Raw genomic sequence first — 26251 nt, forward strand, 5'->3', positions numbered from 1 at the left:
TAGCAGTCAGTAATCCATTGTTTATTAATATTTACAGTGCTTAAGAATAAAATAAAACTTCTAGCTTCTAGGTAAAGCAACAATGAGTGCTTACAGAAGGAACCCCCTGTGAGAAATGTTCTGCTTTCGATTGCACCCCTTCTCTTATTTTTTTGTGAGCAGGAGTAATTGCCCAGGAAGTTCAGGAACTTCTGCCAAGAGCTGTGAGAGACACTGGAGACTTAACATGTGAAAATGGAGAAAAAGTGGATCATTTCCTCATGGTTGATAAGGTAATTCTGTTTTCCTACAGTGCAGTAAACCATCTTGCTTTGAAAAAGAGAAGTTGTTAAGTTCACTGTAATTAGTGTTCACGATTAGTCACATCGTTTTTGAGAGTCACCTTCTAGAGAAGTAATAGTCTACTCTTTGATGGTTCTGTGTTTTAATACAGCAGTGATTAGAAACAGGTGTCCCATCCAAGCAGGGAAAGGGCGAGGGCAACTTCAGAATGTTGAACTGGGGAGACCCAGGGTCAAATCCCAACTCGGCCTTGTGCACAAGAAGACCTTAGGCCAGCCACACTCTATTGACTTGGCCTACCTCAAAGGATTGTGGTTAAGATAAAATGGGAGTGGGGGGGGAGAGAGATTCATGTACGCCACTTTGAGCTTCCTTGAGGAAAAGCAGAATATACATTGGAAATAAAAAAGTAGTAATAACGAGCTCTTCCTTCCTTTCATATGGATCTCCCTTTGGCCAACGTGTTATGGCAATGTTGCCAGCTGAATTAACTTCCAAGACTCTCAGTCCTGTACCATTGGCATGAAATGGGACCAAGGGCAAACATGAATTAAATGTTAGGCCTCATCATTTGGATCTTTCAGATCTTCAGGCTGCTCAAGATAAAGTAGACCTGTATTTTTCTTATCACTGGGTCCTGATGGGAGAAGAGCATTTTCACAAAGGGGAATAGGTTAACCATACTTGCATCCGTTCAGAAAAAATGTGCCGAATTTGATTGTTTCTGAAAATATTAATAGTATATACCTGAGGTTGCCAATGTGGTGCACTACAGATTCTGGACTCCAGCTTCCATCAGCCTCAGTCAGCAAGGCTAATGGTCAGGGATGATGGGAGTTGTAGTCCAACAACAGGGCATTACATTGGGTACCCTATACTAATATTGATGTAAATTATCTGAGTGCCAGTCCTTATGTTGCCAAAAGAGCACTATCCACCTCCACAAAAGAGCAGGCATCAGCAGCCTGGAGGGGTGTACAAAAGAAGAGGAATGGTCTACACTGCAACTTTTTGTTTTAGCAGGCCCCTCCCCTCTTGTGGATTTCACTATAAACTTGCACAGTTTCACTTAAATGGCTGCAAGCTCTGGCACTCTGCAGGACCTTGTGACTTAATAAAACTCCAGTCTGTCTCCCTCTCCTCATACAAACTATACTTTTGTGGAGATCTGGGCATGACCGGTTGGGAAGGCATCAGATTCATATTTCCTGTGCAGGGCATGTCATCGATGTAATGGCTTCAAGACCATGAGTGTTTTGAAGATACCCTTCAGCGAACCAATTGTGGAATGTCTTGTCTCTGTTGATTGTGTGGGCTTTCCGAACTGTGTAGGTTTTGTTTATGCTACATATCATATGCGGCCGTACAATTTGGGCACCATAAAAAAACCCCAGACCATCTCTGTGCGGCGTTTACAATGGTGTTTTGTATGGCTTAAACGTACTGTGGCAGCTTAATAACATATGGAACAATAACTGCTTTATTCAAAGGCTGAATGGCAGCTTTCAATTTGCACGTTATGGTGTGGGAAAGCAGTTTGCCGAAATACAGCGATATAAATAGTATAGCATCCTGGGGGCCTTGCATAGACAACTTCCCTCAACCATAGGAGTGGCTGCACCTCTGTACAGAAATGTGTTTGTTTGTGTGATGAGTAAGAAAAATGGGAATGAAAGGGCAGCTTGCCGAGGCATCACAACCCTGCAAACATCTAGGAAGAAAGCCGGGATCCTGAGGGAGCATTCTTATGTCGTGTGTGAGCTGCTTTCACACTCCCGTGGTTGCATTTGTGAAGAGGAACGATGTGGCTTGAGCCAATGGTGTGGCTCCTTCTAGGGAAGCTTGAGAAATCCGGTCTTTGTGAATTCTGATATGACCATCAAAGATTGGACCAGGGACCTTCCATGGGCACAGTAAGTGCTAAGTGCTTAGGACTGCGGTGTACATCACACCAGAGAGAGACACACCTGCTGCTGCTGATCCCAAGTACCTGGTATGCTACCCCTTAACCCATTTCAGCTGTTGTGGGGTTAGGAGGAGCAGGCGCTTTGAACTCGTTCCTCCAGAAATTAGCCTATCTCTGACTACTTTGAGAATGTATACACATAGAAAGTACAGTGGTACCTCGGGTTACATATGCTTCAGGTTACAGACTCCGCTAACCCAGAAATAGTGCTTCAGGTTAAGAACTTTGCTTCAGGATGAGAACAGAAATCGTGCTCCGGCGGCGCGGCAGCAGCAGGAGGCCCCATTAGCTAAAGTAGTGCTTCAGGTTAAGAAGAGTTTCAGGTTAAGAACGGACCTCCGGAACGAATTAAGTACTTAACCCGAGGTACCACTGTACAAGGCTTTAAGGACTGTGAAGATGAGGTGAGCTGTGGAGGAGAACCCCACTCACACCAACCCATACATGATGTCATGGAGGCATCAGTCCAGGCTTTGTATCATGGTGGAGAGGACCTCCAGGAGACACACACTGTTTCCAGTTGCAAAGCCGAAGAGGTGCCTATGCTTAGTGACCTTACCCTAGTCAGGCAAATGCATAGATTGGAAGGCCAATGACTTGGTGCACTTCCTAAATATTCCAAGGCAGTTCTCAGCTCAAGAGATGTATTGAAAGATTTCTCAAGTGCTTACTTTCAGAGAAACAACTACATCTTTAAATGTGTCCGGAAGAGCCAGCGTGATATAGTAGCGCAGTGTGTTGGGCCACTTATGAAGTTTGCTGTGTGGCCTTGGGCTCCGGTCATGCTCTCTCAGCCTCACCTCTCCCACAGGGTTGTTGTGGGGATAAAATGGGGAGAATTGTATGCACACTTGAGCTCCTTGGAAGAGAGATGGGATATAAATGCAATAAAATCAATAAGCACATTAAAAAACAACAGATCAACAAGGAAATGGGACAGAATGGAGTTTCAGGTGAATTCATGAGAAAGTGTCATAGAGTAGAAATAGCAGATTTACCAGTCCCTCACTCCCCTCCTTTCTATCTCACTTTGGTGCACTCTGGAACATGTTTGGAACTTGTTCCGCAATGTAGCCGCATGGCCACTTCTTCATGCATTCAAATTCAAACCGTATTCCCTCAGTTCTTTTTCAGGTTTATATAAATTGACCAGTTCATACATAAGAAACAAGGACACCTCCTAGAAGGCCCACAAAGAGGACCTGGTGTTAGCTGATTCAGTGTCTGTTATCTTGCTTAGCAAAAAAAAAATAAAAAAAAATAAACAAACTTCCCAAGCTCCCATTTCAGAAATAGCATAAGGGGACTCTCTTCTTCCATCTGTCTTTCTCTCCCTGGGGAAGTTGTGTTGGAGTTGCAAGATAAATGGTTCAGCTGAGTCTGCTTGCACCATCTGATCTGCACAGAACGTACCGTGTGACAGGGAATTCTGAATCTGTCCATGGGAAACAGTTTGTGGAGGAAAACATTCAGAAACCTCGAATGCCTGTCACGATCTATTTAGTGTTTAGGCACAACACTAATTTAAAACAAATGTTTTAGTGTGGTGCTGCATGATGTCGTCTTGTTAGTCACTGCCTTTCCTGCACAAGTGCTCACCGGCAATTGAGTGCAGATGGCACATAATTTATTATTTTTATTATTTACATACATAACTGATCCAGCAGTTTGGGGGTTGTGGGGGGATTTTTGTGGTCTTTTTATTTTGAATAAAGGTGTTGGTGTTGCATGCACTTGAACTCTCTTTAGGGTAGAACTGAGAAATCACATGTCAAGGGTAGTATCCAAAGGATTGTAAAGGTTACACTTGTGTTTCCTGAACAGCAATCTCGTCTGGTGCATGGTGAAGAGCTTTTGAAATCGACAAGAGTCTTAAAAGCAAATTGTGATTTGGTTAGTGTTGTGCCAAACTCTGCTCTCCAAATTCTCAAAAGTTTTCTTCCCCTGCAAAAGAAGCTTCCGTTTTTCTGTCACATTTTCAGAGGGGAAAAAAAAAAAGACTAGGGAAAACTTTGGCACATCATTAGTCACGATATAATGGAAGGGGAGTGAGTTTTGTGGTTTAAAAAAGCAGAAATAATACCTTCAGGGAGCCATCTAGAATGCTCAGCTAAGGTAATTCCTTTCTTCACATCTTATTTATTGATGGGATTCTTTGTCTGTGTTTCTTTCAAGGATCAAATTTTCATGGAGAATGTGGGTGCAGTGAAGCAGCTTTGCAAATTAACAAACAATCTTGAAGTCCGGATAGAAGAGTTGGAAGCGTGGAATAAAAAACTAGCCAGACTGAAACAGATAAACAGCTTGAAGTCAACAACATCCAGTGAAAAGAACGCAAGAAGGTATCTGCATTTCTCCTCAGGGGGCACAGCCAAATTCACCAGCTTCCTTAACATGTCAGACATAACCTGTATGTCTAGAGGTAGAGCTGAATTCATAGGACGGCAGTTTCTGGATACTTCAGGAACATTTTTGTGTTTTCTTGTTTAGACTGCAACTTGTTTCAGAGCACTAAAAAAAAAAAAGTAAGGCAGTTGAGGGAGCAACCCCAACTGAGCCTGGCACAGGAAATAGACTGGGGCTTTGGTTCCTTATCAGCCTTGCTTGAACCCAATAAGCCCCATTTTTGAGAGCTACAGTGACTACCCACTGGCAGCTGCAGGCACTCTGCCATATCATCAGTGGTGGAGTCCAGTGGACATCTCTGCAGCATCTTACCCTTTTCCAGCAGTGTGCATCAGGGATTAGTACTCACCCATAGCTATTGCCTGGGACGCGGGTGGCACTGTGGGTTAAACCACAGAGCCTAGGATTTGCCGATCAGAAGGTCGGCGGTTCGAATCCCCACGACGGGTGAGCTTCCGTTGTTCGGTCCCTGCCCCTGCCAACCTAGCAGTTCAAAACCACGTCAAAGTGCAAGTAGATAAATAGGCGGGAAGATAAACGGCGTTTCTGTGCGCTGCTATTGCCATGGTCAGATTTGCCCTTTGATACTCATGATTTCTGAAGAGTTAATTCTTTTGGCAAAACTGTTTCTAGTTGCATATTATTTTCATGTAAATGGAATGCACTCCAAATGTCCATTGCAGTTTCCATGGAAGAAATAATAATAATAATAATAATAATAATAATAATAATAATAATAATAATAATTATTATTATTATTATTATTATTATTATTATTATTATTATTATTATTAATACCCTGCCCATCTGGCTGGGTTTCCCCAACCACTCTGGGTGGCTCCCATCAGAATATTAAAAACAGAATAAAACATCAAATATTAAAAACTTCCCTAAACAGGGCTGCCTTCAGATGTCTTCTAAAAGTCAGATAGTTGTTTGTTTCCTTGACATCTTGTGGGAGGGCGTTCCACAGGGCGGGCACAGCTACTGAGAAGGCCCTCTGCCTGGTTCCCTGTAACCTCACTTCTTGCCATGAGGGAACCTCCAGAAGGCCCTCAGAGCTGGACCTCAGTGTCTGGGCAGAATGATGGGGGTGGAGATGCTCCTTCAGGTCTACTGGGGTTTGTCATTCTAACCAATGTTTCAACATGAAAAACAAACTTTGATGGCATTCATCTGAGCAAGCTAACAACAGGATTCCCCTCCTTGCTGATTTTCCCTTCTAATGTTCTTTTTTTAATCACTTCCTGCGATGAATTCACAAAGTAAAGCATTTTTAAAAAAATATGTATTCCAGGATTTTTAGCCAAGCTACTTCTCGTTTACCATCAAGAAAATCAGCTCCCATAAAGGTGAGTAAAAGTAGGAACACAGATTGCGAATAACTCTCCGATGTGTAGATAAAAAGACTATCGATTTAAACAGAAAACCTGTTGAATTGGTTATAATCTCTTAAAAAGGAAGGGGGGACACACATGGAAATCACCTTGCTTCCAGGTAGGAACAAGCATGGGGAAGTTGGGGAAAGGCTACATGCTCTGCATGCAAAAGGTCAAATAATAATAATAATAATAATAATAATAATAATAATAATAATAATTAATAATAATTTATTTATACCCCGCCCATCTAGCTGGGCCTCCCCAGCCACTCTGGGCGGCTTCCATAGAAACCAGAAATACACTAAAATATCACACGTTAAAAACTTCCCTGAACAGGGCTGCCTTAAGATGTCTTCTGAATGTCAGGTAGTTGTTTATCGCTTTGACATCTCGTGGGAGGGCGTTCCACAGAGCGGGCGCCACTACCGAGAAGGCCCTCTGCCTGGTTCCCTGTAGCTTTGCTTCTCGCAATGAGGGAACCGCCAGAAGGCCCTCGGCGCTGGACCTCAGTGTCCGGGCTGAGTGATGGGGGTGGAGACGCTCCTTCAGCTATACTGGGCCAAGGCCGTTTAGGGCTTTAAAGGTCAGCACCAACACTTTGAATTGTGCTCGGAAACGTACTGGGAGCCAATCCTGGCTCTTCCAGGTAGGGCAATATAATCTGGGGCTACAGTCCTGGAACCTTCAAACTGCAGCTTACTTCTGAACAGATGTATGAAAGAATGCATTGTAGGTTGCTAAAGCAAGTGAGCTAAACTGCACGCTGTGGGGGAAGGACAAATAATTTTTAAAAAAGAGCAATTTTTTTTGCAGACACCTCAACTCAGCAATTGGTTGTCTCAGGAAGCTAATTTTGGATGTAAGGAAAAGGCAGCATATGGTTTGTTAGTCAATCCCTGCCCCCCGCCCCCCTGGCTTGGGTCAAGACTTAGTTCCACTGAAATCCACTGAAATTAGACTTGTGACCCATTGATTTCAGTGGGTTGACTCTTAAGCCTGGGTCCAAGCCCTTGAATTTTTATTCCCAGGGAGAAGTGCTTGTGGGATCTTCTGCCTAGAGGTGCCAAAGGAACTTTAACAGGAGTTGAATAGTTTTCAGTGTTGACTCTGAGCTGTACTCGCACAAAAATATTCCGATGATGCACACTGCCTGCTCCACATAGGCATTATGGATTAAGCCCATGCTCCTTCCTTCCTTCTTCCTCAGATGTGTTCTCCAGAGAAAAATCAGTCATGGTCCAGCTCCAGGATCTTCCAGATAACTGTGATTGCCTTGGTTGCAGTTATGGCAGTCTGGTAAAGAAAAGCATATTATTAATGAGATGTTGGGATGTAATTTCAGCATTGCACAAGCAAAGTTCTACTAGTGCAATGGGACTTACTTTTCCTTTCTGACCCTCTACGTGTTATCAGATTTGTCCTGGAGGGTCCCTCAACCCTCTGGACTGGATTTTGAAGGCTGCAAGAAAGAAAGAAGAGGAAGCTCCATTGTGCAAGTGGAAATCTGTTGTGCAAGCAGAACAGCAGCACTGGATACAACCACTTGGTTGTTTTCTTCATCAGTTCATTCATAAAAGCTTTTTGTAAAAAAAATAAAAATGAAACATGGTTTTCTTGTTGTAGGGAAGAACACACACACATACATCCACATTTAAGTGGTGGTGATAATCATCAACACCATCAGACTTCATTTCTTTGATTCTAATATTAAGTACTGGTTTAGTGAAATAAATGATAACTGAGGCTCATAAGAGAACTTCAACAATGGGGAGGAGATATTTCGAAGATTTTGCTTCTTCTATACTCTTTTTTGGGGGGTATATGATTATAGATGTCAATCTATGGAATAAATGTCTCGTTACAGTGTTCTGTCGATAGCCACCATTTATGTCCTTAGCATTCCCGACCCAGTCACGGCCAGTTCTACAAGCAGGCAAGTAACTGATTTGTCGCTCATTTGAACTTTCATTGTTTCCTCTTTGTAATGCTCTGGGGTTGGGAAGATAGCAGCCTATTTAAAGTGTATAAGCATTAAATGAAAAGGATTGGCAAGCCTCCATGGAGATGCAATTGCACTCTTTGGGAGCAGCCACTTTTATATGCCTATTTCCCACTTGGTGCTAGCAAAGCATACTTGAATATGCTTATATACCCTTGTTGCTGCTGTGTTAGAGTAATATCTGCATGGTGTTTTTTTTTATTATGCTAATGTGATTTTATCAACCTTTCCCAGCAATTCAACAAGTCTGATAACACTCCCTCCACCCACCACTTTGACAGGTACTGTGCTTTAAGCTGTTATTTGAGGCTGAAAAAATGTTAATAGAGTAAATCTAAAAACTTTACCCTGCATTGATGGAATTTGGCAGGTGACACAGAATTCTGCATCCTCAGAACCATAACCTTCATTGTGCTGGTTTTTTAAATAAGCCCATGAGGTAGAGCCAGCATAGCATGAGTGGACATCCACTCATACAACGGGATTTATCCTCCTCTCTTCAGTCCTGAAAAGCCTTCCATTCCTCCTTGATCTGCTCCAGGGGGTTGGAAGATGCCCTCAGAGCAGATCTTTGGGGTGTGTTTGCAGGGATCTTGGGGGGTGAGTAAGAGAAACCGGAAGTGCAAATGGAACTCTACAGTGCGAACAAGCAGGCGTCATTGGACGTTGCTCCATATTTCTAGGCTATAAGGCTGAAGAAGTACACTTAAAAATATATGGGCAGCACTATACATTAGACTCACAACTTATGCTCACTTTACATATGCAACCTTATGCAGTGGGCAGGAAAAAAAGGGAGATTGGGAGAAACGTTTCCCTGCTCTCCCTTTATTTATTTTCCACTTATTTATTTTCCACAATCCCAGCAGGTTTTCCTTCCTTACCAGCCTCTGGGAAGGAGGTATGAGGGCTCTGGAAGCATCCCAAGGGTGGTAAGGAAGATGGCACATCACTTACAATATAAAGCCACAAAAATATTGAACATAGCAACAAATGAAACAATAAACCCCCAGGGGCTTCTGGGAGTTCCCGACATTGCATGATATTGTCTTTGAGCATGGATTCCCCCCAGAACTGAACCCTCACACAAGTGGCATGCCTATTTCTGAAGGCAGGTATGTGGGTCAAAATTTCCCGTTGTTGTGGTGTGCATTGCTACTCAATGTGGAGAGCAGAAGTAGAATGAATTAACTGTTGAAAAGAAGCTGAAAAATTAGAATGTATTGACACACCCAAATTTCTCTATGTTAAAACTGGTGAAGGTGATATGTGTGTCACTCATGGATTTCTTCTACTGTAGTGACCAGATACAGCACACTGTCTTCAAGCCCCAAACCTACTGGCGTCATTCCTGAAGTGAATTTTTGTGGCATTTTACCTTGTCAGGAAACTTACTGCTGTCCAAGTCATCAAACAGTAAGAAAAGACCTAAATTATCAGAAGGTGAAGGCAAAGGAACATAGTAAGTTAAATCATGAATGGATGTTGCTACTACTTACGAGAAGGCAATTTCTGTGATTGTAGTGATTGTGAAAATGGTTGCTGAGGATAGATCTCTCCATGTAGCTGTGTTCCTACACTTGCCCAATGACGATAATGTGGAGACAAAATTAGCTCTTTGCTGAAATCTGTTCTCAGTTTCTCAGAAGTTTTATTTCTCTGTGAAAGATTATTTTTCAGTTTTTCTGTCTCTTTCTCAGGGAAGATGAGGATTCCTTGAGAATTTCAAGGGGGTGGGGGTACACAGCTTACCTTGCTGTTGCAAGGTGTTCAAAGGTGGATTATGGGTTTTTCTTTCTGCAGCCTCTCTGGCTGGCCCATCTGAAAAACAAAACAAAACAAAACAGGCCACAAGCGGAGTTACTCATGTTATCTTTCTCTGGGCTAAATAAAAAAAATTCCTTCCAGTAGCACCTTAAAGACCAACTAAGTTAGTTCTTGGTATGAGCTTTCGTGTGCATGCACACTTCTTCAGATACACTGAAACAGAAGTTGCCAGATCCTTCTATATTGTGAGAAGGTGGGGAGGGGTATTACACAGAAGGGTGGTGGGAATAGGAGATAGGCAGATAGCTGAGATGAGCCTGTTGACGACTCTTAACGACTGTAATAGGTCTTACAGGAAAAGGCAAGGGGTGAAAAGCTGAGAAATGGCTTAGTCATGTATAATGGGATAAGAATCCAATTTCTTTGTTCAAACCAGGTCTCTCCATGGTTTTAAGTTTGGTAATGAGTTGCAATTCTGCAGCTTCTCTTTCCAGTCTATTTCTGAAATTCCTTTGTAGTAAAACAGCTACTTTGAGATCTTGTATAGAATGTCCTGGGAGATTGAAGTGTTCTCCTACTGATTTCTCTGTTTTGTGATTCTTGATGTCAGATTTATGTCCATTTATTCTTTGGCGTAAGGTTTGGCCTGTTTGTCCAATATAGAGAGCTGAAGGACACTGTTAGCATTTGATGGCATACACAATGTTAGACGATGAGCAATTGAATAGTCCCGAGATGGTATGTGTGATGTTGTTGGGGCCAGTAATGGTGTTGTCCGGGTGTATGTGGCAGCAAAGTTGGCATCTGGGTTTATTGCAGGCTCTGGTGCCAGTGTCCGTGTTAAGTCTGGTTGTAGTATTATTGTGGATCTACAACCTCTCCTGGACAATGACAGTTCTCTTTCTCAAGCTCTGGGAGGAAGACCTTTCATTGCCTACAGACAGCCACCCAATCTTAAACAACTCCTAACCCACAATAATAATTTTGACTATGGCATACCAACACGGCTACCTATCTTTCTCTGGGCTTTCACTGATGTGCTGGTGACCAGAACAGATCATGCTTTCAGACCAGCACCAGGGGCTGGCTGAATATATTTTGCTATCTGAGGCAAATGTGATGAACCACATCTCATTCTATATCCTGGAAAGTGGCCAGACTGGTAGCTAAAACTTACTTCAAGGCTGACAAAGGGACGGTCTGCTCCCCCGCTGTAGCTGAGAGCAGCAGGCTAGCTTAGGACAGTATTCTTCAACTATGGATCTCCAGATGTTGTGGGGCTATAACTCCCATGACCCCTGACTATTGGCTAAACTAACGGAGGATGATGGGAGTTGTAGTTCCCACAACACCTGGGGACCCAAGGTTGAAGGACACTGGCCTACGGAGCACACTGCAGGTCACATGACACACACAGCTCTGTTCTCTCCAGCACCTCCCCACCATGTAAGGTCTGAGGCCACCATCTCACTCTACTTAACAGTGGACATGCCCTGGCTCATCCTGCCGGGACTTTCTGCTGCACCCCCCAACACCTAATTCACTTTATACTTTTGTAAATAAAACAGAGTATTACAATGCAAACCGTATACAGTATTCCCTTTGCTTATTCTCTTCTCCAAATGGAATGGTCCTTGAGAAACTGAATATGACCTCTAGAGTGTGAAAAAGTCCCCTTTCATAAAATGAACTGTCTTCAAAATAGAGCATCTGGAAGCGTCCTTCAAACCTGTGCTTGGGAAACTCACGCAGAAGCTCATTTTGCTGTATTTGTTTTTGTCATATAATTGTTTCAGTTTGTGAAGGCCCACTATTCTTTCCTCAGGAACGAAAAGGAAAGTACTGCCAGGAAACAACTGGTTTGAGAAGCCTGACCTTGGAAATGACTGTAAAGTATTTTTTTATTTCCTTTGAAAAATAAAGTTCCTCAAAACCCCTTTGGTTACTTTAAAATGTTGATCTAGTTTCGAGAAGTTATACATATACAGTGGTACCTCGGGTTAAGAACTTAATTCGTTCTGGAGGTCCGTTCTTAACCTGAAACTGTTCTTAACCTGAGGTACCACTTTAGCCAATGGGGCCTCCCACTGCTGCCATGTCGCTGCCGCCCGATTTCTGTTCTCATCCCGAAGCAAAGTTCTTAACCCGAGGTACTATTTCTGGGTTAGCAGAGTCTGTAACCTAAAGCGTCTGTAACCCGGGGTACCACTGTAGATTATTGCCGGACAGCTGGCACATCTTAGTCTCTGTGGTCCATTACGATTTCCTCCTGTCAATAGTTTTGAGGGAATGTATTAGACCCACTTTGTGAATAATTATTCTGGGGATGTCACCCACAACTTGGCCCAATGGGTCGTGTTCTCCTCCACCTCTTCCTTTTGCCTCCTGTTACCAGCAGGAACGGGGAGAAATTTGAATGAGTTTGCATTTAAAGGTAAACCTACCTAATCTGCACTTTTTGAAACAATTCTTGGGGCTCATTCATATAGAAGCATAGAATTGTAGGGTTGGAAGGGACCTTGGGGTCATCTAGTCCAACCCTCTCAAATGCAGGAATCCTGCCCACAGCCATCCCTGGATGGGCTTGAACCACCAACTATCTGGTTAACAGCCAGACACACTGACCCATTGCTCCCCTAAGTCCCATCCTTTGTTTCTGACACGATTTGTACATGTGTTTTCGAAATGGTACCACGTTGTTGTTTTCACATGTGGTGTGATTTGGATGAAACTGTGTGTGTATCAGAGTTACAATTCCAGAGGACTCTTCAAAGTTAATATGTCTTCTGAAAGCTTGACTTTTGCTTCATGCAAAAACCATAAGGCGAAGTCACTACCATTAATAGGGTGTTATGTACTAAGCTTGGATCCTAGAACAATAAGGAGGTAGGGTCCTAGAATGCAACAACTGATTGGCATACAGGAGAAGACCAATCAGGTTCCAGGAGGAAGTTAATCAGCTGGTAGGATGCTAGCATGCAACAACTGATTGGCCTGCAGGGGAAGACCAATCAGGCTCCAGGAGGGAAGCAGAACCAGCCAATCAGACAGGACTCAGTGTGTAAATAATGTATATAAAAGCCTGGGGTTTGGGGGGAAATTCAGTAATTGTTTTACAAGCTGCAATAAAGAGCATGAAATCACTGCAGGACTCCGAGTCATAGGGCCTTTCACCAGGAGTGCCAGGGTGAGGGCAGAGGGCAAAGGCAGCTAATGGAATGGGGAGCCGGTTATAACAAAAAGTTTTCATATAAACTTTTCATTATTATTGTGTGTGCATTTTTTTAAAAAAAGGTTCTTCATGCCAAGTGTCTATGCTCACGAAAACAATTCTTCCTTTCAGGGACTGACACATCAATCATCTCTATGCAGATATTAGAGACGCAACAAAAAATAGATCGCCGTTATTGTCGCAAAAACCTGCAGTGTGGGTGGGTAAATTTGTTTCCTTACATCTCTTTGTCTAATGCAGCACAGAGCCTCAATATGTTAAGTTGAGCTAAGGATTTTGCTGCGAAAAATCAGTAAGGATGGAGGGGAAATTTTATTCAGAAGCACTTAAAGCCAAATCCGACAAATTTCTGAAACAATATGCAGACTGAAACACACCTATCCTTCAGCAATTGCACTTAATCTGAATTTTGCAATGAAGTTCTCGAGGCAGCCAATGTTTGCGGAATTTCATAGATTAGGGGAAATTGCTTGCCAAAATTGGTACATTGATCAAAACTACATATAAAAATGTATTTATTAAGAGAAATTTGCACTAGAATGCAGATGAGTTTTTATGAGGATTTTAAAAAAATGCTAAGTTGCTGTGAAATGTGGAAAACTGAAGTTCAGATTCAAAGAAACAAAATTGAGAAAACGGATCTTTGAATCCCTAGCTGTCAGTTGGTCTTACCCTAACTTATAGTTAACTCAACAGGGATTAGCTATTTGGAGAGGGCAATTCTATACCTGGGAGTAAAGTGCCATTGAATTCAATGAGACTTACTTCTGAGTAGACATATGTAAGGTGATCGTGTAATGCGTCCACAATTAATGGTGCAAATATTTTAATCTAAGAACAAAAAAAGTGATACTGCATGCTCAGGAAACTGATATTGTGAAATCACAGTGTGATCTTTGGATAAAGTATACAAATTTAATAAATAATAATGATAATCATCACCATCTGCACATGGGGATGAAGAATCTTCAGAAAGGCAAGATTTTCTGAATTTTGTTTTTGCTTTTAGTTCACATCCTAGCTCATTCATACGACTGTCATTTATTTCAGCTGTTCTTAATACTGAATTTTAAAGTGTTGTAACCCACCCCGGGACCTGCTGCTGAAGGTTGGATCATAATTTGCAAGAGGATGGCTCAATTATTTTACCTGTTGCTCACTGCTGTTCTCCATTTAAAAAACAGGCTACTTTGCTATTCTGTGCAGTGCTGGTGACTGTCTCAAAGTGCCTCCCACTGAAATTGTTGCCCAGCTATGCTATTGCTGTTTCCCATTAGAATAGTTAATATGGTTGCTTAAGGCTGTACTTTGCAGTCTCCAGTTCATATAGCTGATTGGCTCAGCATTTGACTTTTTTTCACTTTTATTGACATTTGCCTAGAATTTCAAAATATTGAATGCCATTGTCACTATTTATTATTTTAGGTCTGGAAATTATAGTTACATTGTTCCCATTAACAAACACACACCTGTCATAGTGAAAATCTCTCTGGAAATCAAGTAAGTACACAGACAGATTTTGCTATAGATAAACTTTTTTTTAACCTTATCTGTTATTATGTATATGGTATGAATAAAGATTGTGCCCAGATCTTAACAGATCCTAATGAAACAGCAAGGATGAGAAAGCCTAAATCGAAATTTACGAATGTTCCTTAATGGTTCACATTCTGCTGGAAACCTCAGTTGGCATTAATGGAGCTGGGTTGCATCCTTAGAGCCAATTCATGTGTTGTGCTTGGCTGCTGATGTTTACAGTAGAGACCCCCTGTGAGTGCAGACGTTGAGTGTACTGGCCGTTGAATCTAACTTCAGCTCATCACTGATGATGGGACAGCATCTTCCACTGAACCTGCCAGCAGCTGACTAATATAGGAGGTCCTCCAACATCTCCCCTCTGCTCCCTACCCTCCAGCAATCCACCAGCCTAGGCAGCTGCTTCACTCTGTCTAATGGTGGGACTGGCCCTGAAAGTCCATCATTCAAACATTCACAAAATTTGATTTGCACTATTGATAAGAGTTACCCCCTGCTATACTATGGTGCTCCTGGAAGTAGATCATTCACTTGATCTGCGAAATGGGAATGCAAGCAGTCATATATGAACTGGCCCATAGAATTTATACTCAACATTTCCAAATTGCTATGATCCCATTTCCATGTCTATACACTCTTTTGAGCAGTTGTATTGTTAGAATTAGCATTGATTTTCAGTGGAATTCTGTCTCCCAGTATGGAGCCACACATTTACCTTGCGTGCTTTGCTTGTTAAAGCACCCAAGGTCTTATTTCGTATATTTTTTTAAAGCAGTACTATAGAATCTTGCAGCTTTTAATATTATCCTTGTTCCTTGAAGTACAACAGAACCACTCATCATCTTTCAATGCAAAATCACCTTTGGAAAGTCTTGCTTTCGTCTTCCACAACAAACCCGTCATAAGAGGGAACCCTTTCCAGAAACTACACAGGTACTTAGTTCTGTTGTCTCTTCCATAAAGGTAAAAGTAAAGTGACCCCTGACCATTAGGTCCAGTCATGGCCGACTCTGGGGTTGCGGCGCTCATCTCGCTTTATTGGCCGAGGGAGCTGGTGTACAGCTTCCGGGTTATGTGGCCAGCATGACTAAGCTGCTTCTGGCGAACCAGAGCAGTGCATGGAAACGCCGTTTACCTTCCCACCAGAGCGGTACCTATTTATCTACTTGCACTTTGATGTGCTTTCGAACTGCTAGGTTGGCAGGAGCAGGGACCAAGAAACGGGAGCTCACCCCATCGCGGGGATTCGAACCACCAACCTTCTGATCAGCAAGTCCTAGGCTCTGTGGTTTAACCCACAGCACCACCCACGTCCCTGTCTCTTCCATACAAGAAGTTTTATTTACATCATCTGTCACTTAAAAAACAACTAGAAGGAAGCACTGCCCACTGCTGTTATATTTTCTGGGACCTAGGGAGGCTCCAGCTCTTGGAAATAATACAACAAAAGCTTGTAAACAAGCAAGATGTATTTCCCTTGAATTAGGATAAAGTACTAATTCTCATTCTGACCTTGGCAAACCCCAGAATGGCCATAGCTTTAGAAACTCTAGCTTTCCCACATGTGTAATAGGAATGTCAGAGAATTCTGACGAAAATGGGAAAGGAAGCGGAAATTACTGCAGTTTGCGTATTTGTCTGTGATCAATGAAATGAATGCAGTTGGTATTCATTCACGTTGCTGTTGTTCTTGATGTGCACAGATGATATGTAATTAATGGCTTTTTTACGTGGTGGTGATGTTTTCGTTACATTGAAATGAATGTAAGTTATGTAAATTGCTACCTAAGTTATGTGAGCTAACCATAACTTATGTAGCTTACTTCCCTAATGTGCATTTCCAGCAATAGACATACATGCAAGTTTCATTCCCTATCATCTCTCTCTCTCTCTCTCTCTCTCTCTCACTCTCTCTTATTTGGTTATATAGGGATTCCATCATATTTGGTATCTCCCTGTAAGCTCGTTCCATGACAGTGCTTACCATTTTCGTGTTGCTGCTCCAGTAAGTCTTATTTTTTTATATAAAAAAGACTAAAAAAGAACAAAACATTTAGCTATGATTATTGGATCTATCTTAATCTTACTTTATTTATTGTTTTGTTCCACCAGGATCTTGCAGACTGTTCAACGGATCCTAACTACGCTGGGATATTTTTCACTGATTACTTCTTCTATTTCTATCGGAACTGCATCTGAAAGGATGGCTTTAACTCTCCCTGAAAAGAATGGGGATGGGGAAATCTTTAGTGCTGCTGAAAGCTCGTTTGCCACATTAATTCTTCCTGGCAAACACTTAATGAACTTCTGTTTTATGCCCTTGTTTTGGGAATATCAAATGGGAGTAAATAAAACTGAAGCATTTTGTTGTTTTGTGAGGTATTCATAGAAGCTGCTAGTAAAACTGTGATTGCTTATGATTCAAAGGCGAGCACATGAGCCGACTTCAGTTTAAGCTGATTTCCCGCAGTAAGACACAATTGGCTTAAATCCAACTATCTGTCTGATCTAGTTTGTGGACTGGGCTGTAATCATTCATTTTAATGGTGCAATAGAGTAACAGAGTAATTGGACGGAAACAATCTTATTTTGCAGAGCCTCTCGGCATGTTTAACTGGCCCCCTAACCAAAGGGAAAAAACAATTGGATTTCTAATGGGATTTGTGCCCCATACACAATATTGTGCTCTTGCAACCCGCGCTAATCAATTGGAGGGCAACGGGGAAACCTACCATGTTAACCAAATGACTTTATCTTATGCCACCTATACATGTGCTTTGTAGGAATGTATCTTGAGCTGGCGCTGTTACAGGCCTCTCCCAATAGTATAGGCACCCCTCCCCTTACATGATTGACTGCACATGGACATGTGGTGCCAGGAAAGAAAGAAATAATTCAATTCAAACTTGGAAATGGCATGAGAGAGCTGGTGAGCCCTCATGGCTTGCAAGGAGACCCTCCCTGGAGCCTGAAGAGAATGTCATTGAGGGTGGAGCAACCCCTGAAGAGACTGGAGGCACAGCGGGGCTTTGTTTAGGCTGCTCAGCCTCCCCACCTAACAGCTGATGTGTGGGGCAGCATGGCAGCTGCAGTCATTTCCCCACGCCTCCTCCAGCCAGCCCCAGAGCTTCAATTCCACATCTTCAATTGTTGGATACAGTGTTTTTGGTCTAGATTAGAGAGACAACAGCAGAGAGGGCGTTTAGAGGAAACTCCCCATTTACGTGATTTTCGCCTATGCGCACGGGGACCCAGAGCGTAACTTCCTTGCTGTCGGGGTCTTAGTGCAGGCCTGTAGCAGGGTTTCTTTCTAGGCCAGGGAAAGATGGATTATGCTTGAGGGGACAGCGTGCAGTTAATTCACTCTGTATGAATAAAACACAATCCTGACCCACTTTATTCCAGTTACTAGTTACTAGAGAATTGACAGAATTGCAGAAACGTGTATTTATATATATGTATATCTACACTCACAAACGCGCACACAAAGTAAATCAATGTGGGGTAAAAATTGCAGCGTTTTATTTCTCTCTGGTTTAAATCCAGAGAGCATGCGCGTCTCCTGACAGTTGGCTATAGTTTCCGTTTGCTGAGAAGGAGCAGCAATGAAATTGCATTCACTTTCGCAAGGTCATCTTTGTATTTTACATAGCGAATTCACACCATACATGTAAAGCACATTTAATGCACATTTAAAACATAAGGCCTCCTGCAAAGAATCCTGGGAACTGTAGTTTTTAAGGGAGCTGGTAATTATAGCTCTGTGATGTGTGAATTACAGTTCCTAGGATTATTGAGGGAGGGGGTAGCTATGTGCTTTAAATGTGCTTTGCAAAATCCACATACCACTTGATTGTGACAAAACCTTTGGTGCCCAAACAAGCAAACAGCATTTCTGATCCTGTTGGCAAGGACCCACTGCCAACCTGTCCCTAGTGTGCTCTAGACCACATGAATTCTGTTTCCTGCTCTCTGTTTGCCCCCTGGAAGATGAAAAATTATAAGGGCTCAAACTGAAAGCATCATTAAATGTTAATCTGCCAGGGCCGGCGAGGTCAGTTTGTGTTGCTGAATGTAGCGACAGATGGAGAGTCCTCTGTGAAATAATGCAGCTTTGCCAAAAGCTGTCAGTACATGAGCTGTCTGTCATCCTGCACATGTTCTCACCATGCGCCCTATAAACAGGGAATGTGAGCTGGATGGGGAAGCTCACAAAGAGATCACCAGCGGATCTAGATGGTCTCATTATGGAGCTTCTAACTATTGAAAAACTTGCTCTTGGTAGTCTGGAGGTGGCGGGGACAGAGATAAAAGAAGACAGATGCAGGAACACATGTTTCCCATTTTTTTCTTTTAAAATCCCCCCTGTAAGAATGAATATTAAACATGTATTTATCTATATTTAAACTTCAGGGTAGGTTTAAGGTAAAGGTAAAGGGACCCCTGACCATTAGGTCCAGTCATGGCTGACTCTGGGGTTGTGGCGCTCATCTCGCTTTATTGGCCGAGGGAGCCAGCCTACAGCTTCTGGGTCATGTGGCCAGCATGACTAAGCCGCTTCTGGTGAACCAGAGCAGCACACGGAAACACTGTTTACCTTCCTGCCAGAGCAGTACCTATTTATCTACTTGCACTTTGCCGGGCTTTCAAACTGCTGGGTTGGCAGGATCAGGGACCGAGCAACGGGAGCTCACCCTGTTGCAGGGATTTGAACCGCTGACCTTCTGATCGGCAAACCCTAGGCTCTGTGGTTTAACCCACAGTGCCACCTGTGTCCCTAGGGTAGCGTTTAATTTAGGATAAACTTTCCACATTCGTTCTCAACAAATCTATGATGCATGTTTAAGTCATATCCTTTTTACAGACAGGCAACTAAGGTTAGGAGCTTTGTCCAGGGTTATTGGTGGAATGAAGGCTTCTCAGAGGACTCCGTTCTAAAATATATGGTACAGGATGGTGATGCAGGTAAGAACATAAGAGCCCTGCAAGCAGCACTCTCTCTGCTTGTGATTGCCAGCAACTGGCATTCAGATGCAGCCTGCTTTTAGCAGTGGATGTAGAACATAGATATACCCCTGCTGGTAGCCTTTGTGGGCTTTATCTTCCATGGACTGGGTCATCCAAGTTGGTGGATTTACATCTTATATTAGACAATAGTTTGACTATGTGTTGAGTAAAGAAGTGCTTTCCTTTGTCTATCCTGAATCTTCCAAGGTTCAGCTTTATTGGGTGGTTCTAAATTCTTCCAAGTGCTTCTTGGGAGAAAAGCAATGACAAACCTAGACAGCATCTTAAAAAGCAGAGACATCGCCTTGCCAACAAAAGTCCGTATAGTTAAAGCTATGGTTTTCCTGTAGTTATGTATGGAAGTGAGAGCTGGACCATAAAGAAGGCTGATCGCCGAAGAATTGGTGCTTTTGAATTATGGTGCTGGAGGAGACTCTTGAGAGTCCCATGGACTGCAAGAAGATCAAACCTCTCCATTCTGAAGGAAATCAGCCCTGAGTGCTCACAGGAAGGACAGATCCTGAAGCTGAGGCTCCAATACTTTGGCCACCTCATGAGAAGATAAGACTCTCCGGAAAAGACCCTGATGCTGGGAAAGATTGAGGGCACAAGGAGAAGGGGACGACAGAGGACAAGATGGTTGGACAGTGTTCTCAAAGCTACCAACATAAGTTTGACCAAGCTGCGGGAGGCAGTGGAAGACAGGAGTGCCTGGCGTGCTCTGGGGTCACGAAGAGTCGGACACGACTAAATGACTAAACAACAACAAGTTCTAATATTATGAGAGCAGGAGAACATCTCCCTATCCACTTTCTCTATACCATGTATACTTTAAGTCACCTCTATCGTACTCTCCCTTACTTGCCTTTTTTTCTAAAAAGAAGAAAGAAAGAAAAAGCCCCATATTACACCCCCATATTTGTGTAGCTGCCTCACAATTTGTCTAAAAGAGACTGAGCTACAAATCAGGAGGTGCCTGGCTCAAATCTTGCCTCTGCCACGAGTGCAAAAGAGATTGGAATGGCTCAGCTGGTAAAACACGAGACTCTTAATCTCAAATTCATGGGTTCAAGCCCCGTGTTGAGCAAAATATTCCTGCATGGCAGGGGGTTGGGCTAGATGACCTCTGTGGTTCCTTCCAACTCTGCAATTCTATGACTCCATTCTAATAGGCACATTGAATTTCTTTTGATTATTTTGCCATAAATCTGCCACTGTGCTTCATTACCGGCATTTATTTTTTACTAGGTTGGGTTGGGTGTGCCTGCTGTCCTGTTCCTGAACTAAAACCATTTTTCTCAAGAACCACTTAACCAGACTCCGGGAGCCTTTTTCTTTAAAAAGTGCTTGCATGAGGAGTAGGTCATGCACAGTTAAATGCATAAATATTTCAAGCTGATGGAACCTAAGCAGCAGTCGTGCAGGAGTGAAAGAGCACAGCAATTACAAACGTTAAGTGGCGGCTGTTGTAGTGCCACATTACGTATGACGCAACAGTACCACTGAAGCTTCACAAAGCCTCTGTCGGTTGAATGCTACACACGCAATAGCGAGAAGAGCTTGCAGTCTGGGCATAATATGCATTTTTGTACTCTGTTCTTTTCTCTGTTAATTCATGCTCTCCAGTGTTTCACAAATGAGAGTTGTGCTTTCAACACTCCAATGCCAAGGATCACATCAAGAGTTCTACCGCAGGGTTGTCAAATTTCAAGAGGTAAAAATCCAGACCCAAAAAGTGCCGCCTGAGCTGCCCACATCAGAGCCTGAACAAGAGCCACCTGGGCACATTTTTTAAAAAAAATAATACCCAAATCCAGGACATTTGATTTAAATGGTAAAATTTCCCATTTTACCATTTTACCTGGAGGGGCATGTAGGACCACCAAAAGAGGACATGTCTGGGAATTCCTGGACATATGGTGCACAATTGGTGCACAACTGCCAGACTTTTAGAAGACATCTGAAGGCAGCCCTGTTTAGGGAAGCTTTTAATGTTTAATAGGTTATTGTATTTTAATATTCTGTTGGAAGCCGCCCAGAGTGGCTGGGGAAACCCAGCCAGATGGGTGGGGATAAATAAATTATTATTATTATTATTATTATTATTATTATTATTATTATTATTGTTATTATTAGGTAACCCTATATCTACCATTTCCATTATTATTGAGATAGGTTGTTGAAGATTTGCCACTGCCTGCTGTATTCATTGGTGGCTCTAATATGGCCCTGCCGGCCACTGATTTAAATGCTCAAACAATTCATTCCTCTTTTGGGTTAAAGTTCAACCACCGAAGAGGTGCTCGGTGGGGGGGGGATTATCATATAGTTACATTATTGACAGTTCAAAATATAGGACAGCAGCTGCAGTTTTCGAAGTGGCTGGCTGTGCGCCATATGTCACTGTAGGCTGCAATCCTATTCAGAGGTGTGCCTAGGCTCCCTTGTGCCCTTGGCAAGGAGATGTGGGCCACCCTGAGCGTTGGAAGAATGGCCTGGGGACTGCACAGGTGGGTTCCTAGCCACTCTGAGCCAGATTGGAGAGATGTGATTTTTGTGGCCTCTTGGCCCAGCCACCTAGGGACACCCCTGATCCTATACCAACTTACCTTGGAGCTATCTGAGACATCTATAGAATTGGACATGGGTGGCGCTATGGTTTAAACCACTGAGCCTCTTGGGCTTTGCCGATCGGAAGGTCAGCGGTTCGAATCCCTGTGACGGGGTGAGCTCCCGTTGCTCTGTCCCAGCTTCTGCCAACCTAGCAGTTCAAAAGCATACCAGTGCAAGTAGATAAATAAGTACAGGTGTGGCGGGAAGGTAAACAGTGTTTCCATGCACTCTGGTTTCTGTTGCACCAGAAGTGGTTTAGTCATGCTGGCCACATGAACTGGAAAGCTGTCTGTGGACAAACGCCGTCTCCCTTGGCCTGAAAGCAAGATGAACGCCACAACCCCATAGTCGTCTTTGACTGGACATAACCGTCCAGGAGTCCTTTACCCTTTACCTTACCTTTTTTGGGGGGGACGCGGGTGGTGCTGTGGGTAAAACCTCAGTGCCTAGGGTTTGCCGATCGCATGGTCGGTGGTTCGAATCCCCGTGGCGGGGTGAGCTCCCGTCTTTGGTCCCAGCTCCTGCCCACCTAGCAGTTCGAAAGCACACTTAAGTGCAAGTAGATAAATAGGTACCGCTTTATAGCGGGAAGGTAAATGGCGTTTCCATGTGCTGCGCTGGTGCTGGCTCGCTAGAGCAGCTTTGTCATGCTGGCCAGGTGACCCAGAAGTGTCTCCGGACAGCGCTGGTCCCCGGCCTCTTAAGTGAGATGGGCGCACAACCCTAGTGTCGGACACGACTGGCCCGTACGGGCAGGGGTACCTTTACCTTTACCTTTACCTTTACCTTTTTTTACACATGGATATGCATGTGCACTTAGAAGTAAGATCAGCCCTCTCCACCATCTGAGATCTAGCTTCTAGAGACCCTGGGGAGGAGGCTAAATCTTAAAGAAGGGGGACTCCAGCAATTTACACTAACTGCCATATTGATCATGGGACCTACTATTGGTCTTGTCCTCTCAACCTGCCGGAGCCTGTCTTCACATGCAGGAGAAGTTCCTAACTCACTGAGGGTTCGAGATCCATCCCAACTGTACTCCATCAATACATGAGGGGAAAAAATGCATTTTAAAGTTATAAAATGGGAGAGAAATTTTCTATTAAATTCTCATAGGTGGGATGTAGGCTTTGTAGAGGATTGAATGGCGGCCAAGAGTCTGAAGCTCAGTCCAGACTACTTAGAGGGGCACATTGTACGAAACAGGCAAAATGACACATTTTACTGGGATTTTATTTTAACAGCTTCAGATGGTGTTAGGAATGTGTAAGCATTTGATTATTATAAAATTCTTACAAAAACACAAGTGACAAAACCAAAGAAACTTCACACACATGCACACACAATTATCAGAAAAATAGAAACATTTGACAAAGCCATTGTCCCAGGAGCCAATAAAATGATTATCTTTAAAATGTATATATCTTAATTCATATTTCTTTGTAATACAAAGCACTAGGAATATGATTGAAGGATGATATAAAAATACCATTAATAAGGAAATGTACATACTGAATTACTGGCCACCAGAGAAGTTTTGATTTCATTCTCAACAAAGCAGTTAAAATTTAATTACATTTTACAGTTTCCCGTGTCTTTAATAACCTTTCTTTCTTATGGTTCTTGTGGCATTTCCCAATATTTCCCAAGGCTACACCTGACCTCAATGGGATCGATTACTTGACTATCAAGGTATCTAACTCCAAACTATTCCTGGAATCAGATATTAGAAGAACACATCTTTTTTAGCTCATAGATCCAATTTCAGAGACATGTACATGTATATTATTGAAGACTCTGTGCTCATTGCAATGCATAGGAATCTCCCCTGTGGACTATATCCAAAATGGCAACCTGCTCCTACATGTTGGATGCCATGGGTGACTTGGGGAGACATCAGCAGTAGGCAAGTTATTGGCCTAGGAAATGAAAAACACCACCGGCTTTGCATATTTGAAATATCACCTTCTTCCTTTCATTGTTCCATGATGATTTGAAATAAACCAAGTATATTATCCTGTTTATTTCTTCTTTGCACCATTTAGATCTAGAGAAGCAGAAAGGTTTGGGCAGAAAGTGATTTCCCCAGTCCTCCTTCCCCCTCTCTGAAAAAGTCCATCCCAAGGAGGACCACCCTGAACAGGGTGAGCTGTAGTATGATGGGCTGAGGGGAAAAGAGGCTCCCTGAAAATTGGGTGGAGCTAACTCAGAGTGTTGCCGAAGGGAGAAGCAAATTACCTTCTGCCCACCCTCTTCTGGTGGGATTTCTCTAGTAACTCAAGCTTGTAACTGTAGAGTTCTGCCCCACAGAAATGGTAGCCTATCCATTTGAAAACCCCACAATTAAAGAGCCTCAATGCAATTTAAAAATGGTGAGATTAAACTGCTGTTTGATGGGGTGAAGAGTTGGGAAGATTAATCTTTTTTAGAGCTGGAGGGGGGATTTAATATGAAGATTCTACAGTAAAAATAATTATGTGTCTTTGGTTTTTCAACCGGCATGATCCTCTCAACCTAGGTGATGTGACGGAATTGAAATATAAAGAAATAGAGTTTCTCGGTGTATCCTTCTGCTTGAACTATCACAAAGGTATCTGCTTCCAGCGAAGTAATTGCAAGTCTGGTACTAAGCCTTAACGCTGATTTAGGAGAGTGACCAGCGAGCACAGATGGAAATCATTGATAGAAGGGAAGAACGTTGTTGCCAGGCAGATTTTGCCTCTTACACCCTCACTAGGTGTAATGACTTTCCATGTGTGGTGCATGTGATGAAAGGATTATGTTTGAATGTGAACTCTTCTTTAAAGTAATACTCTCTGCACCGAACCGAGTAATACTCTTTTCCTCGCAACTCTCCATTTATTTTTGTTTGAAGTCCTGAAGGCTATTTGTGAATAAGTACTTATTGCCAAAAAAAGAGGAGGATTTGCTATGCCAGGATTTTTTAGTCAAGGATTAGTTCTGTTTGGAACTGGATTAGGCATGTGCTGATAAAATAAATTCAGCATCTGGATGGCTTCCATAAACAATACAGCATCTTATTATTTCACCAACTTTTTCAAACACCCCCCCCCCCAAATAATTTCACACCAATTTCTTCCCAGGTTATTTTTGCTCTCCAGAAGGAAAAGCTGCATTTCCACTTTTATGTAATCTTTCTTGCTAGACATTCAATTATACAACCCTGTCTTGAAAACGACCTGCACCAATTTACTAGGAATCCTGCTAGGAATAATCTCGCTTTGTTCGTTTTGAAATTAATCCTATATGATCTTTTCAGCTCAGATGACTGACATAGATTTTCCTGCTAGGCATTGCATATATAGAAGCACTTCTGGCTACAATCCAGCCTACGCTATTGTTTCTGCTGCCAAGAGAAGGATATATGGATAAGAGATCAAAGAACAAGGACTACAGAATTGGAGGATTTGGCGATAATAATCCACACACACAAGGGATGCTCTAAAGGACACCTTGAATGAAATGCTGATTTTTCATTTGCCTGCTGGCCTTGGATACTTATGTATATAAACAATTGCCTCGGGCAGCAAAATGTCTTGGTCCGGCCAGTGGTGGCTGTTGCCCATTGGTGCTGGTGGAATGGAAGGCTGGGAGGCCAACAGTAGGGGGAGCCAGAACCATTAGGAGGCAGAGCCAGCTCATTGGAGTTTTGTTCCCAACCTCCTCCCGCTCTGTAAGAGGCAACACTGAGACTAAGGAGGAGGGAGCTTTACAGGCAGTGCCACCTCTTAGAAGTAGGGAGGCAGGTGGGTGGGGGCTGGCTATGGGCAGATAGAGTTTGGTGGAGAAGTGCCCCGTTTTCTCTCCTGGGTCCAGCCCTACTGGGAAGTGAGGTGGCCGCAATGCTGAGGAGGAAATAAAAATGGCAGCAGTGAAGAGATGGAACCGCTGAGGGTGATCTGCTCAAGAATCTCCCCCCCCAAAAAAAATTATGGAACCAACTCACAAGTTTGTTGTGGGAATTAAATGAGGAGGGGGAGAACCACTTAGCTTTCTTGAAGGAAAAGGTGAGGTATAGATGCAATAAAACAAATAAACCT

General features: G+C 42.9%; 1 protein-coding gene across 4 annotated transcripts in view; it reads left to right on the top strand.

Annotated features, from left to right (window-relative positions):
* The window catches only part of MYRFL (myelin regulatory factor like), a 35314-nt gene extending 18379 nt beyond the window's left edge, over positions 1–16935 (top strand). For 2 of the 4 annotated variants that reach the window (XM_082241094.1, XM_082241095.1), the window contains exons 13-25: positions 163–272; positions 4424–4590; positions 5952–6006; positions 7244–7332; positions 7901–7969; positions 8270–8316; positions 9336–9497; positions 11628–11690; positions 13146–13233; positions 14460–14534; positions 15392–15503; positions 16501–16575; positions 16683–16935. In XM_082241094.1, the coding sequence (XP_082097220.1) occupies positions 163–272; positions 4424–4590; positions 5952–6006; positions 7244–7332; positions 7901–7969; positions 8270–8316; positions 9336–9497; positions 11628–11690; positions 13146–13233; positions 14460–14534; positions 15392–15503; positions 16501–16575; positions 16683–16769 (1199 nt within the window). In that variant the 3' untranslated portion in view covers positions 16770–16935. Of the gene's footprint in view, positions 1–162; positions 273–4423; positions 4591–5951; positions 6007–7243; positions 7333–7900; positions 7970–8269; positions 8317–9335; positions 9498–11627; positions 11691–13145; positions 13234–14459; positions 14535–15363; positions 15504–16500; positions 16576–16682 lie in introns of those variants that run through there. The other 2 variants (XM_082241096.1, XR_014224212.1) reach the window with 2 other exon arrangements.
* The last annotated feature ends 9316 nt before the right edge of the window (positions 16936–26251 follow it).

The sequence above is a fragment of the Podarcis vaucheri genome (assembly GCF_965113315.1).
Source record: "Podarcis vaucheri genome assembly, chromosome: 10".
Taxonomy (NCBI): domain Eukaryota; kingdom Metazoa; phylum Chordata; class Lepidosauria; order Squamata; family Lacertidae; genus Podarcis; species Podarcis vaucheri.